The sequence below is a fragment of the Zootoca vivipara genome, chromosome 6 (assembly GCF_965207765.1).
Source record: "Zootoca vivipara chromosome 6, rZooViv2.hap1.1, whole genome shotgun sequence".
NCBI lineage: Eukaryota > Metazoa > Chordata > Lepidosauria > Squamata > Lacertidae > Zootoca > Zootoca vivipara.
In genome coordinates, this window is record NC_142589.1 from 83274087 (window position 1) to 83286826 (window position 12740).

Genomic DNA, 12740 nt, shown 5'->3' on the forward strand with positions numbered 1-12740 from the left:
ATCTTACTCGGCTGCGCGGGATCGCCAAAGAGAAAGAAGAATATTTTATCCGCTGCTCCCCCCCCCCCCGCGCACCCTTGGCGTTGCCTGTCCCGGCCGACGACGCAGGAGGCGCGCCGGCCCCACCGCCGGGATCCCGGAGTGCTGTTGCCGGGCGCCGCCTTCTCCCCCCCCCCCACCAGCTCTGCGGCAGCAGGAGCCGATCGCGCCGGACACGGGCCGGCAGCATCCGGAGCCCGGCCGGAGGGCGTGGCCTCTTCGGCTCCCCCGCCCCGGGGCAGGTGCGCCGAGGGGCGTGGCCGGCTCCCTCGTGACGTCGGGCGCGGCGGTTGGTGGCCCGTGCCCGGGGGGCGGGGCTCACCTGCGGGGTCTGGGGGCGGCGGGCGCGGCGAGCGCAGTTGGGGCTTCGCAGGCAGCCAGGATGGGGCGCAGCGCGGGGCTGATCCTGATGGCCGCGATGGTGTTGGGCGCCGCCGCCGAGGCGCTGCCAGGTGAGAGGGAGGGGGGGTCGGGAATCACAGGAAGAAAGTTCCTCTTGCTTTCTATCTCTTTCTCTCCCTCCGGGGGGGCGCCGTCAACCGCCGCCCCCCCCAGGCCGCGGAAGGGGGCGGGGCTTCTCTGCGGGCCCCTCCCCCTCCCCGAGGGACAATGGCTGCCCGATCCCTTGTCTTTTTGGGGGGGGCTCCCATCCTTGACCGGCCCTCCCTCCCTGCCTCTGCGGTGGTCCCCCTGTGGCTCTATGGGGCCCCATTGGGGTAGGGGAAAGCCCCCTGTGTCGCCCCCCGGGGGGAGGGAGGGAGGGGAAAGGCGGGGCGCGGCTTCCCAGCGAAGGTGAGCAGGTTCCCCTCCCCCTCCCCGGGAGGAGGAAGAGGAAGTGATCTCTCTGCCCGGGACTGCCTCTGCCCAGGTGTGTTTGCCAAGCCCCCCCCCCGCGTGTGCCCATTGTTTCTGGTTCAGTTCCTCTATGCCAGGGGGCAGGTGCGAATGCTGCGCGAGGCGTGGAAGGTGGGAGGGCCGGGAAGAGAGAGACCCCACCCCGCTTATAGCCCTGGATAGAGGGGCTGGTTGGGGGGGTCTGTGCCAGGGGTCTGAGTTGCCCTCCTCGCCCTGGGCCGCTCCAGGAGGTTGGCCTGCTGCCCAGATCGTGTCTGTTGTTAATAATAATAATAATAATAATAATGTATTATTTATACATCTGGCTGGGTTTGCCCCCTCGTGTGTTTACCCCTCGCTGGAGGGAGGACTTGGGTCCCATGTGTGGATTGGCAGAGGCAGTGAGGGCACAATGGGCCGACTGTTGTGCCCCCTGGCACTCTTGACAGGCCAGTTTGGGAATTATGTGGGATAGGACTTCTGTCCGCCTCCTGGCTGGTTCCCCCCCCCTTTCCTCCCTGACACCCAAGGATGAGTTTTTTAGGCTGTGCTCCCTGGACCCAAGGGGGCAAGATCACAGAATTGGAGTGTTGGAGGGCACTCCAGGGGTCATCCAGTCCAACCCCCTGCAGCGCAAGGACAGATCCCCCGTGGCTCATTCCGTGGCTGGGCTTTGCGCTCTGGCTGCGCTGAGCTTGGTCCAGAGAGCTCTTTACTGTATTTTGTTGGAGAGGGAGAGAGTGTACCTGTGAGCATGGAAACCTACCTTCACTGCTTTGTGGGCGAAAGAAAACAGCCTTTCTGGGTCAGGCTTCCAGGCTGCCTCCTCCACCTCCTCCTGAACTGGCCTGGCCAGGTGGGAAGGGAACCTGGGTTCCGCAGGGCTGGGCAGCCAAACTGGTTCAGCCTGTTGGTGGTGAGGTCATCTGAGCTGCTCTCCCTGAATCACCAGGCCATGGGGGCCTGCCTGGCGGAGACAAGACTTCCTGGTGGGGAGGGGGCACCGTCCTGCACAGGGCATCCTTCCTTTTTATTATTCTTATATTTATTAAGTTCCCATTTTATTACATTTAAACAAATCCTTATTGTACTCATGACATATTTGCTCCATCGAGATCCGATTCCCTCCCACCCCAGTCTCATGGTTTCCATAATTCATTATTACTTCATAGCATTTAAACATTTTCCCATTTATGTTTCACTCCTTCCGTTAATCACAATTTTTTAAATTAAATACAAAAAGGTACAAATCCTTAACATTGCAAGTTTTTCTTACAACAACCCTGCTAAGTGTTGCATCCTTCCGCCTCCACTAGAAACTTCCTCCATGTGCCACTTTGGGGTCTTGGTTATTCCTTCCATGCCCCGCTCACCTTCCTTAAACCTGCAGAAGAGCAGAACAGGACTACCCCCCATCTCTTAATTTTTTAAAAAAATTTTTTTTCTTTGTAACTATTTTTTTACAAAACAAAATCCACAATTATAAAAAGGAAAAACTTCTACCATATCCATATATGGGATTCTCTGAATCTCGTGACTTACCCCCTGCATCTCATTACATTCTCCACATTTTTCATTTCTCTAAATTGTCCATATTTTCCGTTTCCTTCCAAGATTTTTTTACCGTCCAGCTAGTGTTTTTATTTGATTACAATGGTCTCCTAAGTACACTATAATTTTTCCCTATTCTTTTTTTAAAGTCCTTATCTTCTTGATTCCAGAGTCTCCCAGTCAGTTTTGCCATTTCAGCATAGTCCAGCAGTTTGCTTTTAAAAAAAATCAAAGTCTTTCAACATAGAACAGCAACATACTGCACGGATAAATGCTGGAATATCCCATCCTCAGAAGGTGATTCTAAGGCAATACATGCAAAATAACAACCGAACAGCGCAAATTCTTTCCCCCAAACTTCTGTTTGTACAGAAGGCGATAAACAGTTTTAAGTTAGCCAAAAAGTTTTCTGCTGTGAAGGGTGTCATTTTCAGTTCTTAGGTTGGCCACTTGCATAATGAAGCTGTGAGATTCAGTTACAAAAGAGTCTTTGTGCTTCAGGCCTTGGGCCAATTTCATTTTATGATCTGAATTTTCCACAAGTCCTTTTTTTTTTTGCCATTCCTTGTTGGGCCAGTTTGTCAGAGAACTTGAGCTGTTCTTGTTTTCATCCGTAAGCCGCCTTGATTTCCTGTCAGGGAAAAAGGTGGGGTACAAATAAATATGTCAATAATAATCCTAAGAGACGCCCCCTAAATTCTTCCAGCATCTCCTAAGAAGAGGACTTATTACAGTTTTAAGCTGTTAAATTAATATTGTCTCCTTGGACATCGAGAGACATTTTTCCCAGTAATTGCTTGTGATCTACCCATTGTCATTGCCAAGGGAGAATTCTCCCAGATGTGGCCTGGCCTCTGTGCAAAGGGACACCCCCCCCACTGCTTCACATGGAGGGAGGAATTGACTCCCCTTGCCCCCCACCCCCACCCCCGGGGCAGACTGGGGTGCCACCATAGTCGAGGGCGGCTCTCCTTGTGAAGGGTTTTGCCAGTGGTTGGAGAAAGTGCTCTTGAGGTTGCTGCTGCTTTGCCACAAACGGAGGAGGCCTGGTGGGGATGAGCATCCGATAGTTTTGCCTGAAGCGTCATCCTGGGGGCTGGGCTAAGGGAAGGCAGTCTGCGTATGCTCAGAGGTGCACTTTCTCTCTCATTGTGCCGTAGCATCCCGAGCAAAGCTTTGAATGCCGGCTTCCCTTCCGCGCTCTCCCTTCCTTTATTATTGAGCTTTTATCTTTTAATAACTAGCAACGTTATAAAAACAAAAACACTGTGAGTCTGAGAACGGATTAACTCCAAAGGGACGCCCAGGTCCATATTTACCGGTAGATCTACATTTAACTCCTAAGTTACCTAGCAAGCAGAGAACTCCGGTAACATAAACATCAAGCAAATACTCTCTGGGTAGCTGCGCAAAGTTGACTTATCTGTGTGAGAAGCAAATGAGAATCACCCGCCCCAAAATGTAGTGGAATCCTGTTTAAAAACAGCACCTTTCCTGTGGAGGCCGTGACTCTGGTTCACGGAGGGCTCCAGAAATGGGTGCCAGTTGGCCGATTGTGTTGGCTGTTGGGTGTCAGTTGGAGATTGGCAGTTGGAGAAGTCAGGGAGAGAGGAAGACAGCAATATCTATCATCTGTCTGTTTGTTTGTTTGTTTGTTTGTCTATCTGTAGTCCGGCAGGCCTGGGGGGGGGGGGTCCGGGCGCGGCAGGGAGCCGAAGATCTCTGGGCCATAGGGGAGCCCACCTCCCGGGCGGGGACCCACTCCGTAGCCAGTGTGGGGTGGTGGAGGACGTTGCAGCCAGGGACTCAAAGTCATCTGGTTAGGGGGGGGGGAGAAGGAGAATGTTGGTGGGGGGGTCACAAGGCCTCTTTTCTTCCTCCCTTCCCAAGGGTCAGGGGGGGAATCTGCAATTGGGCCTGCGAGGGGTGTTACATGGGATTGGGTTCCAGGCAGGGCCTGATTGAGGTTTGATGAGGCCCTCAGCTCCTGAAGGTAATGGGGTCCTTGATATGTCCAGCTGTCCTTTGTCAGCAACAAATTGCCGCTGGTTTTTGTGTTGAATATATGCTATATAGTAATTTATGGACCGAATAGGTATATCAAGCCATTTGCCCATGTTGCCCTGCAACCAGTCCATGCAGAATGTAGGCACCCTATATAGAGCAAACCAGAGATATTTGAGGGAGCAGAGCCGACCCAACATTGCTGGATGTAGGTTTTATTTCATTTGTTTTTTTATCTTTTATTTTGGAAATGTACATTAACCTTTAACTTTTTGGGGGGCCCCAAGAGAGAGGGCCCCTAAGCTAGAGCTTCTTTAGCTTACATGTAAATCCGGCGCTGTTCTAACCCCTACCCCTACCCCTGAGCATCTGGATAAGTCCCCTTCTGGTTGCAAGAGCCACTCAGCATGCTGCTCCCCTCTGCTTCCTTCCAGACGATTGCTACCTGCCCAAGGTGGTGGGGCGCTGCCGTGCTGCTTTCCCCCGCTGGTGGTTCAACGCCTCCAGCCAGGCCTGCCAGGAGTTCATCTATGGCGGCTGCCGGGGAAACGCCAACAATTTTGTCTCGGTCGACAAGTGTCGCCAGATCTGCGCTGCAGGTGAGTGGGGTGGGGGGGTGGGGGGTGTATTCTGGTGCATATGAACCATCTGGGACTTTACAGAATTGTATTGTTTTTTAAAAATATTTTTATTAAATTTTACTTAACATTTAAATCCAAACACATCAATCACCTCCTCTTTTAGGATTCTTTGAATCCCTTGGCTTCCCTCTGCCCTTCCATGCTTATACCATTATCAACCCAATTTTCCACCTGCTTATCTTACTTCCTCTGAGTTGTTAAAAGAATATTATCAACTTTTTTTAATATTACGAGCATTACTCTAATCCTGCCAAAGGTTTTAGTTGTTTACAACTAAAATTAATTGTATTAATTGTTATATGTGCATATATAATTTCTTATCCACTGTCTTATTTCTTATCCACTGTCCACCCAAAGGTCCCAGGGCAGGTTGCAATGATATACACACAAATGAAAACAGCTGCAAATCATAAAACAAGGGTTTTAAAAATCAATTTACAACAATCCATATGTAGAAACGTACAAACATTTAAAAACAATTCCACCAATAAGAACAGTTTAAAAAATCAGTGCAATGGTTGTATGCTTTATAAGATTGTTGTTACGGGTTTGTTTTTTTAAACGCTAATATGAGCTGCTTAAATTCAACATTTGTTGTTGGAAAAGTGGAATACAAATATAAAATCAAATAAAATCTGAAATGGGGAGTGGGCGGAGGCTGTTTAGGTCAGCACCAACACTTTGAATTGTCCTTGGAAATGTCCTGGGAGCCAATGTAGGTCTTTCAGGACCTCAGCGGCCACTGCCAGTCACCAGTCTGGCTGCCACATTCTGGATTAATTGCAGTTTCCGGGTCACCTTCAAAGGTAGCCCCACATAGAGCACATTGCAGTAGTCCAAGCGGGAGATAACCAGAGCATGCACCACTCTGGCCAGACAGTCTGCGGACATCCTGCGTACCAGATGGAGCTGGGAGACAACTGACATTGAATTGACCCATGCCAGATAGATAGATAGACAGACAGACAGACACACTTTTTATTCTATTAATTGTTTCATCATTATAGTTCCACTTTATCTGTAAGCCGTGTTGAGTCCCTGTTGGAGACAAAGGTAGGATAGGGATAAAGGCGGGATATACAATATTTTCCCATGTATAAGACGCCCCTATTTGGGGGGACTCAAAATTAAGAAAATTTCCACTCTACACTATGCATGTATATGATCACCTCCAATTTTCAACATTATTTTATCAGAAAAAACCCTAGTCTTATACACGGAAAAGTATAGTAAAAAAAATTCAACCACAACAACCGCGATGATTTGCAAGCCCCCAGCTGGACTGGAGGTCCCCTGTGCCGGATTTAGAGATCCCTGAATGAAATGGAGGATGTTTCTTCCAAAGTCTGCCAGGCACCTCTGGGGAGGTGGACTTTCTGGCTTAACAACAACAACAACAATAATATTTCTACCCCACCCATCTTGCTAGGTTTCCCCAGCCACTCTGGGCGGCTCCCAACAGAATATTAAAAATACAATAAAACACCACACATTAAAAACAGGGGTGCCTTCAGATGTCTTCTAAAAGTCAGATAGTTGCCTATTTCCTTGACATCTGGTGGGAGGGCGTTCCACAGGGTGGGTGCCACTACTGAGAAGGCCCTCTGCCTGGTTCCCTGTAACTTTGCTTCTCGCAGGGAGGGAACCGCCAGAAGACCCTCAGAGCTGGACCTCAGTGTCCGGGCTGAACAATGGGGGGATGGAGACGCTCCTTCAGCCTCTCCTCCTTTTCACGGATTGGGAGGAGAGCAGACACTGCTGTGGCCTCGCAGTCTCCCCCCGGGCTCAGTGCCCACCTTGGGGAGTCTTGGCTGCGACGGCCTGACACACTCTCTTGGCTTTCAGATGGCAGCAGGGGGGACACAGAAGGAGAAGCAGCAGGACCCACCAGCAAGGGTAAGGAGCCAGGAGCCGGGTGAGAAGGTCTCGGGGTGGGGCAGAGGCTGCCTTCCCCCAGGGGCTGGGAGGGAGCTCTGTGCCTGGCCCCTCATTGCACAGGGAGACTCATGGCACCCTACGCCCCGTGAATGGGTGGCCTTCCTCGCAGGGGCGTCTAGGAGTTTGCCAAAGGGGCCAAGCGTGGGCTCTGGACTGACTTGCTCTGCCTTCCCTCCCTGACAGCCGCGTCCGGATCCGGCCACCGCCGTCTGCCGGGAGACGACCGAAAGGGCTTCCAAGGTAACTGGGGCGGGGCAGGGGTGGCAGCTGACGGGGGAGAGGTGGCTCCAGCTCCCCGCCACTTCTGGCCTCTCTCCAAGGGCACCTTCGAGTCTCATTTTCCTCCCCCCCCCCAGAGTTCTGTGCTGCCCCCCCAGAGGTAGGCCGCTGCCGCGGAGCCTTCCCCCGTTGGCACTTTGACCTTGAGACCCGGACCTGCAAGATGTTCATCTATGGCGGCTGCGGGGGCAACAAGAACAACTACGACTACGAGGAGCATTGCCTCCAGTGCGCCAGAGACGGAGGTAAGAGGGGGCAGGCCGGGCGCCCAGGTCAGTCCACCCCCAAGGGCTCCTTTGTGGGAAGCTTCCTTGCCCAGGGTGGAAGGGCACGTTCCCCCCCCCCCACACACACATTCCCTCCCGTCCCCAAAATCCAAGGAAAAGTTGTAGAGACTCCTCACTCCCTTCTTTTTAAAACTTTTATTGATTTGTTAGCCAAGGAAAAAAGGGCAAACTTGACAAAAAGAGAGAAAGGGAATCAAAAATTTAAACCACGGAAGCATCACATTATGGAGGGACAAAAGGGCACAGATCCAGCACTGCTCCAGAGTATGTTCCCTTTGCAAAGAATAAAGATTTATAGAAATAAAAGCGTTCTCTGCCTGGGAGTCCCATCCTAATGGAGATTAGAGGTTCTACATTGTCTCAGGTGAGCCAGGTGTTTGTCCTGGTGGCTCTGAATGCGCCTCAGTGTTTGTCGAAGGCGTATCTTGTCATGCCTTGTCATATAGCAAGAAAACCGGTCGTTCAAGCTCTGCCCTTTCGATCCTATTAGTTTGTGGGATGCCTTTTCCAGGAGGGCCATTTGCCAAAGCCTTGAATGTGGGCCATCCGGTTTATTAAGACTCAAGGTTTCCTGGATTTGGCAACAGGGGCCCCCGGCTGCTGCTCAGAGGTGTTTGAGAAGTGAGCTCCTTCCTTCACTTCTCCCCTCCAGAGACCTGCCAGGAAGGCCCCGATCCCGTCCTCACCAGGCCTTCATTTGGGCTGGACTCTGAGGACTCAACTCCCCGTGGCTTCTCCTGCTGGAGCATTGGTTGATTGAGTGAATTTATATACTGCCCTATACCCAGAGGGCTCAGGGCAGTTCACGGAAAAGATCACAATATATAAAATCAAAATAAGAACAATAACCCATTAATTTTCCCCCCAAAAAAGAGCCACATTTTAAAAGGGTATAGGATGTCGATCAGGTCAACCAAAGGACTGGTTAAAAAGGAACGTTTCTGCCTGGTGCCTAAAGGTGTGTAATGAAGGCACCAGGCGAACTTCCCTGGGGAGAGCATTCCACAGATGGGGGGCCACAGCAGAGAAGGCCCCGTTCTTGTGTTGCCACCCTTCGGACCTCTCGAGGAGGAGGCACACGAAAAAGGGCCTCAGAAGATGATCTCAGGGTCCGGGTAGGTCCATATGGAAAGAGGGCGTTCCTTGAGGTATTGTGGTCTTGAGCCATTTAAGGCTTTAGAGGTCAAAACCAGCACGGTTGGCCCTTGGCTCCCTGGCCCAGCCCCTTCTCACCAGCTGCCTTTTGTCCTGGAGGAGAGGGCTCTGCGTGGCTCCAGGGCACGAGGGCCCTGCTCTGCCCCACAGCCAGAGGAAGCCATGCTTCTGAATGCCAGTCACTGGAAACCCCAGGAGGGGAGAGTGTTGCTCTGGTGCTCAGATCCTGCTTTGGGGTTCCCTATTGGAGCATCCTGTGTTTCCCCCTTGGGCCTGATACAGCCACAGGGCTCACCTCACCTTCTGATGTGTCTCCCCAATTTTCAGACTTAACGGAAGAGCCGTTGGAACCCAACCAGCACAGCCACCTCTTCCCGGACCCCATGATGCACTCCACCAGAGGTAGGTGCCTGGAGGGGGGAGTTGTGGGGGGAGGGGGGTCGCAGGGCCCAGGCCTCTGACTCTCCTCAATATTCATCCAGAGCAGAACTCTGACATATAGTTAGCAGAGTAAAAACTTAAAACGCATTGCAGGATTCCCAATAAATAGACCAGAGGCCATTGCATTTCATCCAGAAGAGCTTTGCTGCTACTGAAGGCAAATGGGCACAATGGTCACAAATCCAATATATTCAGGATTGGCCCTGTCCATAAGAAATCCAGTTGCAGCAGACTTAACTTAAACGTACCATCTATCTATATATATAAAAATGTAGAGGGTGCATGTTTGTTCCAATGAACCTTTCGCCACAACCGCTTACCCCATCGTCCTCATATTTACCTACAACATCGGGAGCGCATGTGAGAGTGTCTCTATCCACTTACATTGTCCATAAACACACCTAGGACAGGTAGAAACCTGGATTTGTGTATAACAAATTGCCCCCTCCAGTGGACATCCACCATACTGCCAAATTCCTGCCCACTCCCCATCCACCCCACCAAACAAAATCAAACACACACCCAAAATCCCACCCACTCCCCACCCACCCCACCAAACAAAATCAAACATACACCCAAAATCCCACCCACTGGGAGACTCTGAGGGCCCATTTCACAGACTAAGCCACAGCAACGCGTGAAAGGGCCAGCTAGTATGATTATGAAATCCTTTGTGTATTTTCCCTTTGTTATACCACAAATAAGCATGCCACCCAAATCTGTTATCATGTCCTTCCAGATCTAACAGATCTGTATTTTCTAACTTAATCCAATCTCGGATCCAAGTAACACAGGCAGCTTCACAATAACTTCCCCTGACACTTTAACTCTTTCCCCTCCGCAGCGGTGGTGCTGGCGGTGCTGCTGGCCCTGATGGTGGCCGCCCTTCTGGGCTCCATGGTGCTCTTCCTGGTCAAGATCTGCCGGAGGAACTCACAGCTGAGCCTGGGGCCGGTATGGACCACCCTGGACGACAAGGAGTACCTGATGAGCAACGCCTACACCCTCTGAGTGCCAGGGGCAGGCGGGCTCCCTCTGGCCGGCTGGGGCTCCAGCTGCATGTAAATAATGGAGGCGAGGGGCTCTCCCCCCGCCCTACCCGTCCCCTCTCTGGGGCCAGCTTTGTAGAACACACTTGGATTATAAATCTCTCCCAGGGAGGGGGCTCCTTTCTCATGACGCTGGTTGTCTCTCCAAGTTTGCTCTCCCCTTCTCTTCTAAGCACAGCCGCCGGGAGCAGGAACACGGGCGGGGGGGGGGTATATCTGGGGCCCCAACTCCCCGGAAAGGTTACTTGAAGCATGGGGGAGGCCTGTGCCCCAAACATGGAAGGGAAGGGTGCCTGGGCAAATGGGAGAGCCCCAAGATGCAGGGCCTGCCCCCTCCCCCATTTATCACAGCCCCCCTCCTCAATGCCACAGTCTGCAAGCAGTGCAAGTTGGGGGGCGCTTCCCCAGCCTTGGGATCCGCTGCCGTTCCCAGATTCCCGTGGATCTTGTCTGTGGGAGATTCTCAACACAGGCGGTGAAGCCCAGTTGTTACAGCGAATGGTGGGAGTTTTTTTTTGTGGGGGAGCACAACGCTGGAGTCTCCAAATCCATGAAGCTGTGACTCCTCACTGCAGGGTAGAGATGTGAAGGTAGAGAGGGAGAAATTGGCCAGGCGGGGGGGGGGTGGCCCTCTTCTCCCCCTCCCCAATGGTACAAAATTTTGCTTTGTAGGGGAGGGAGCGAAGCGTCTCCCACTGAATGTTCATTCCCCTGCCCCAGTGTTCACAGCGCTGCTCCTGAGAGTTGGGGGGGGGGGGAGAGAGAGGTCAAAGTCTCTGTCGGGTCAGGAATGCCCTGCTTCTTCCTGGGCACGGTCTTTGGTGTGCCACGATGTGCCCTGGTGTAGGGGTGAGGAGCAGGGAGCGGCCTGTATTTTTGTGGACTTTGCCATCTGCTTTATGGCCTCTTGTTGCGAGGGGGTGGGAAGCGATGGTGGCTGCTGTTGCTGCTTCCAGGGAGACTCCAGCCATTTCTCACAACCCCAGACAGACCCCACTGGGTGCTCTGCTTGCCCAAAAGGGGACTGGCCCTGCTCTCCGCAGAAAGACACTCCCCAGGCAGGCAGGCTGATTCCCCCCTTTCAAGGCCTGCTTTGCTTTGGCCCCTTCCGCTCCTACCTGAGCTGCTCCTGCCTTGTCCTCCCCTTTTGTTTTGGATCAATTGAAGTGAGTTCTAGTTTTACGTTTGCCGGAGAGGCCTTTCCTCTCTGCCCTGCTCTTTGTCTGAACTGCTGCTGCTGTAGCCGCCTTCTCTTCCTTCTGCCTGCAGCTTCCCCATCCATCCCTCCATCCTGTCCCCTTTCTGGGGGCAGAACCAGCCTCTCCTCTCTCTCCTGGCCTTCCCAGGTGTGCTTTCCTGGTGTGGCCTCTGGTCCCTGCCACAGAGTCATTGCAGCAGCAGGAGCTTCAGGAGAAAAAAAACAATGGGAGGCAGGTTTTCAGTTTGGTCCTCCTCTGTGGCCTTGAAATCATCTTGTGCTTCTGGGACAGGCTTCACTGAACAGGTCTGCCTCTTCCTGATCTTTCAGGCACCATCAGGCTCCAGCTGCAGGGCTGGCAGGCGGGAGAAACAGGCAGGCCACTTCCTTGAGAATCGTGGAGCCTGCCTGCCTGCCTGCCTGCCTGCCTGCCTGCCTGCCTGCCTGCCTGCCTGCCTGCCTGCCTGCCTGCCTGCCTGGGAGATGAGGCTGCTGGACCTCCTCCTTTGGAGAAAACAAGGAACTGACACCCACTTATTTCCCCCCCCCTCGTGCCCCCAGGAGCTGGAGCGACTGCCCTGCAAGGCAGACTCCCTCCCTCCCTCGCTCTGAGGCTGCTTTTGTTCTGCCGGACCGGGACCCTTCCTCGCCTCCAGACAAGCCGAAGCAGCTCCCCGCCCCTTGGTGAGCAGCCAGGGTGTGCCTCTCTCTGAGCAAAATCCAACTTGTGTGTAGCATTGAGTGGGTTTTTATACTTTTTTAAAAAATTGAAACTTGATTGTGTTGAATTTTTTGGAATTGTTCTTTTAATTGCCTTTTAAAGTCTGGAAGGTCTTTGAATAAAACAGATCAAACTCTTGCGGCGGTTGGAGTCATCTTGTGTTGGACAGCGAGGGGGGAGGTATGTGTGCAGCTTCCCCCCCCCCCCCCGTACCCCACCGGGGGGGGGGAGCCTAAAAGCCTAGCCTCTCTCTGCATCCCCCCCCCCAAAAGGACAAAGCCATTCGGGGCAGCTGCCCGGGTACCATTCCTGCTCCAGGCCTGTTCTGTCTGTTCATCTGGGGTGACTCCTGCTGTGAAGAGGGGAGTCTAGCCCAGTATACCTGAAGGAGCGTTTCCACCCCCATCATTCTGCCCGGACACTGAGGTCCAGCTCCGAGGGCCTTCTGGCGGTTCCCTCATCGTGAGAAGCAAAGCTACAGGGAACCAGGCAGAGGGCCTTCTCAGTGGTGGCACCCGCCCTGTGGAACGCCCTCCCACCAGATATCAAGGAAATAGACAACTACCTGACTTTTAGAAAACATTTGAAGGCAGCCCTATTTAG

General features: G+C 52.8%; 1 protein-coding gene across 1 annotated transcript; it reads left to right on the top strand.

The window, feature by feature from the left end:
• Window positions 1-411: 411 nt before the first annotated feature.
• On the top strand, window positions 412-12275 carry SPINT2 (serine peptidase inhibitor, Kunitz type 2). Its single transcript, XM_035118538.3, has 7 exons — window positions 412-491; window positions 4863-5027; window positions 6915-6965; window positions 7191-7247; window positions 7364-7531; window positions 9056-9130; window positions 10014-12275. Exons 1-7 carry the CDS (start codon window positions 422-424, stop codon window positions 10178-10180), a joined length of 753 nt encoding a protein of 250 aa, XP_034974429.1. The 5' UTR covers window positions 412-421; the 3' UTR covers window positions 10181-12275.
• The last annotated feature ends 465 nt before the right edge of the window (window positions 12276-12740 follow it).

Coding starts and splice junctions, on each gene's coding strand:
- SPINT2 (XM_035118538.3), top strand. CDS start 422: ATGGGGCGCAGCGCGGGGCTGATCCTGATGGCCGCGATGGTGTTGGGC. Junction 492..4,862: donor CGCCGCCGAGGCGCTGCCAG/GTGAGAGGGAGG, acceptor GCTTCCTTCCAG/ACGATTGCTACCTGCCCAAG. Junction 7,248..7,363: donor CGACCGAAAGGGCTTCCAAG/GTAACTGGGGCG, acceptor CCCCCCCCCCAG/AGTTCTGTGCTGCCCCCCCA.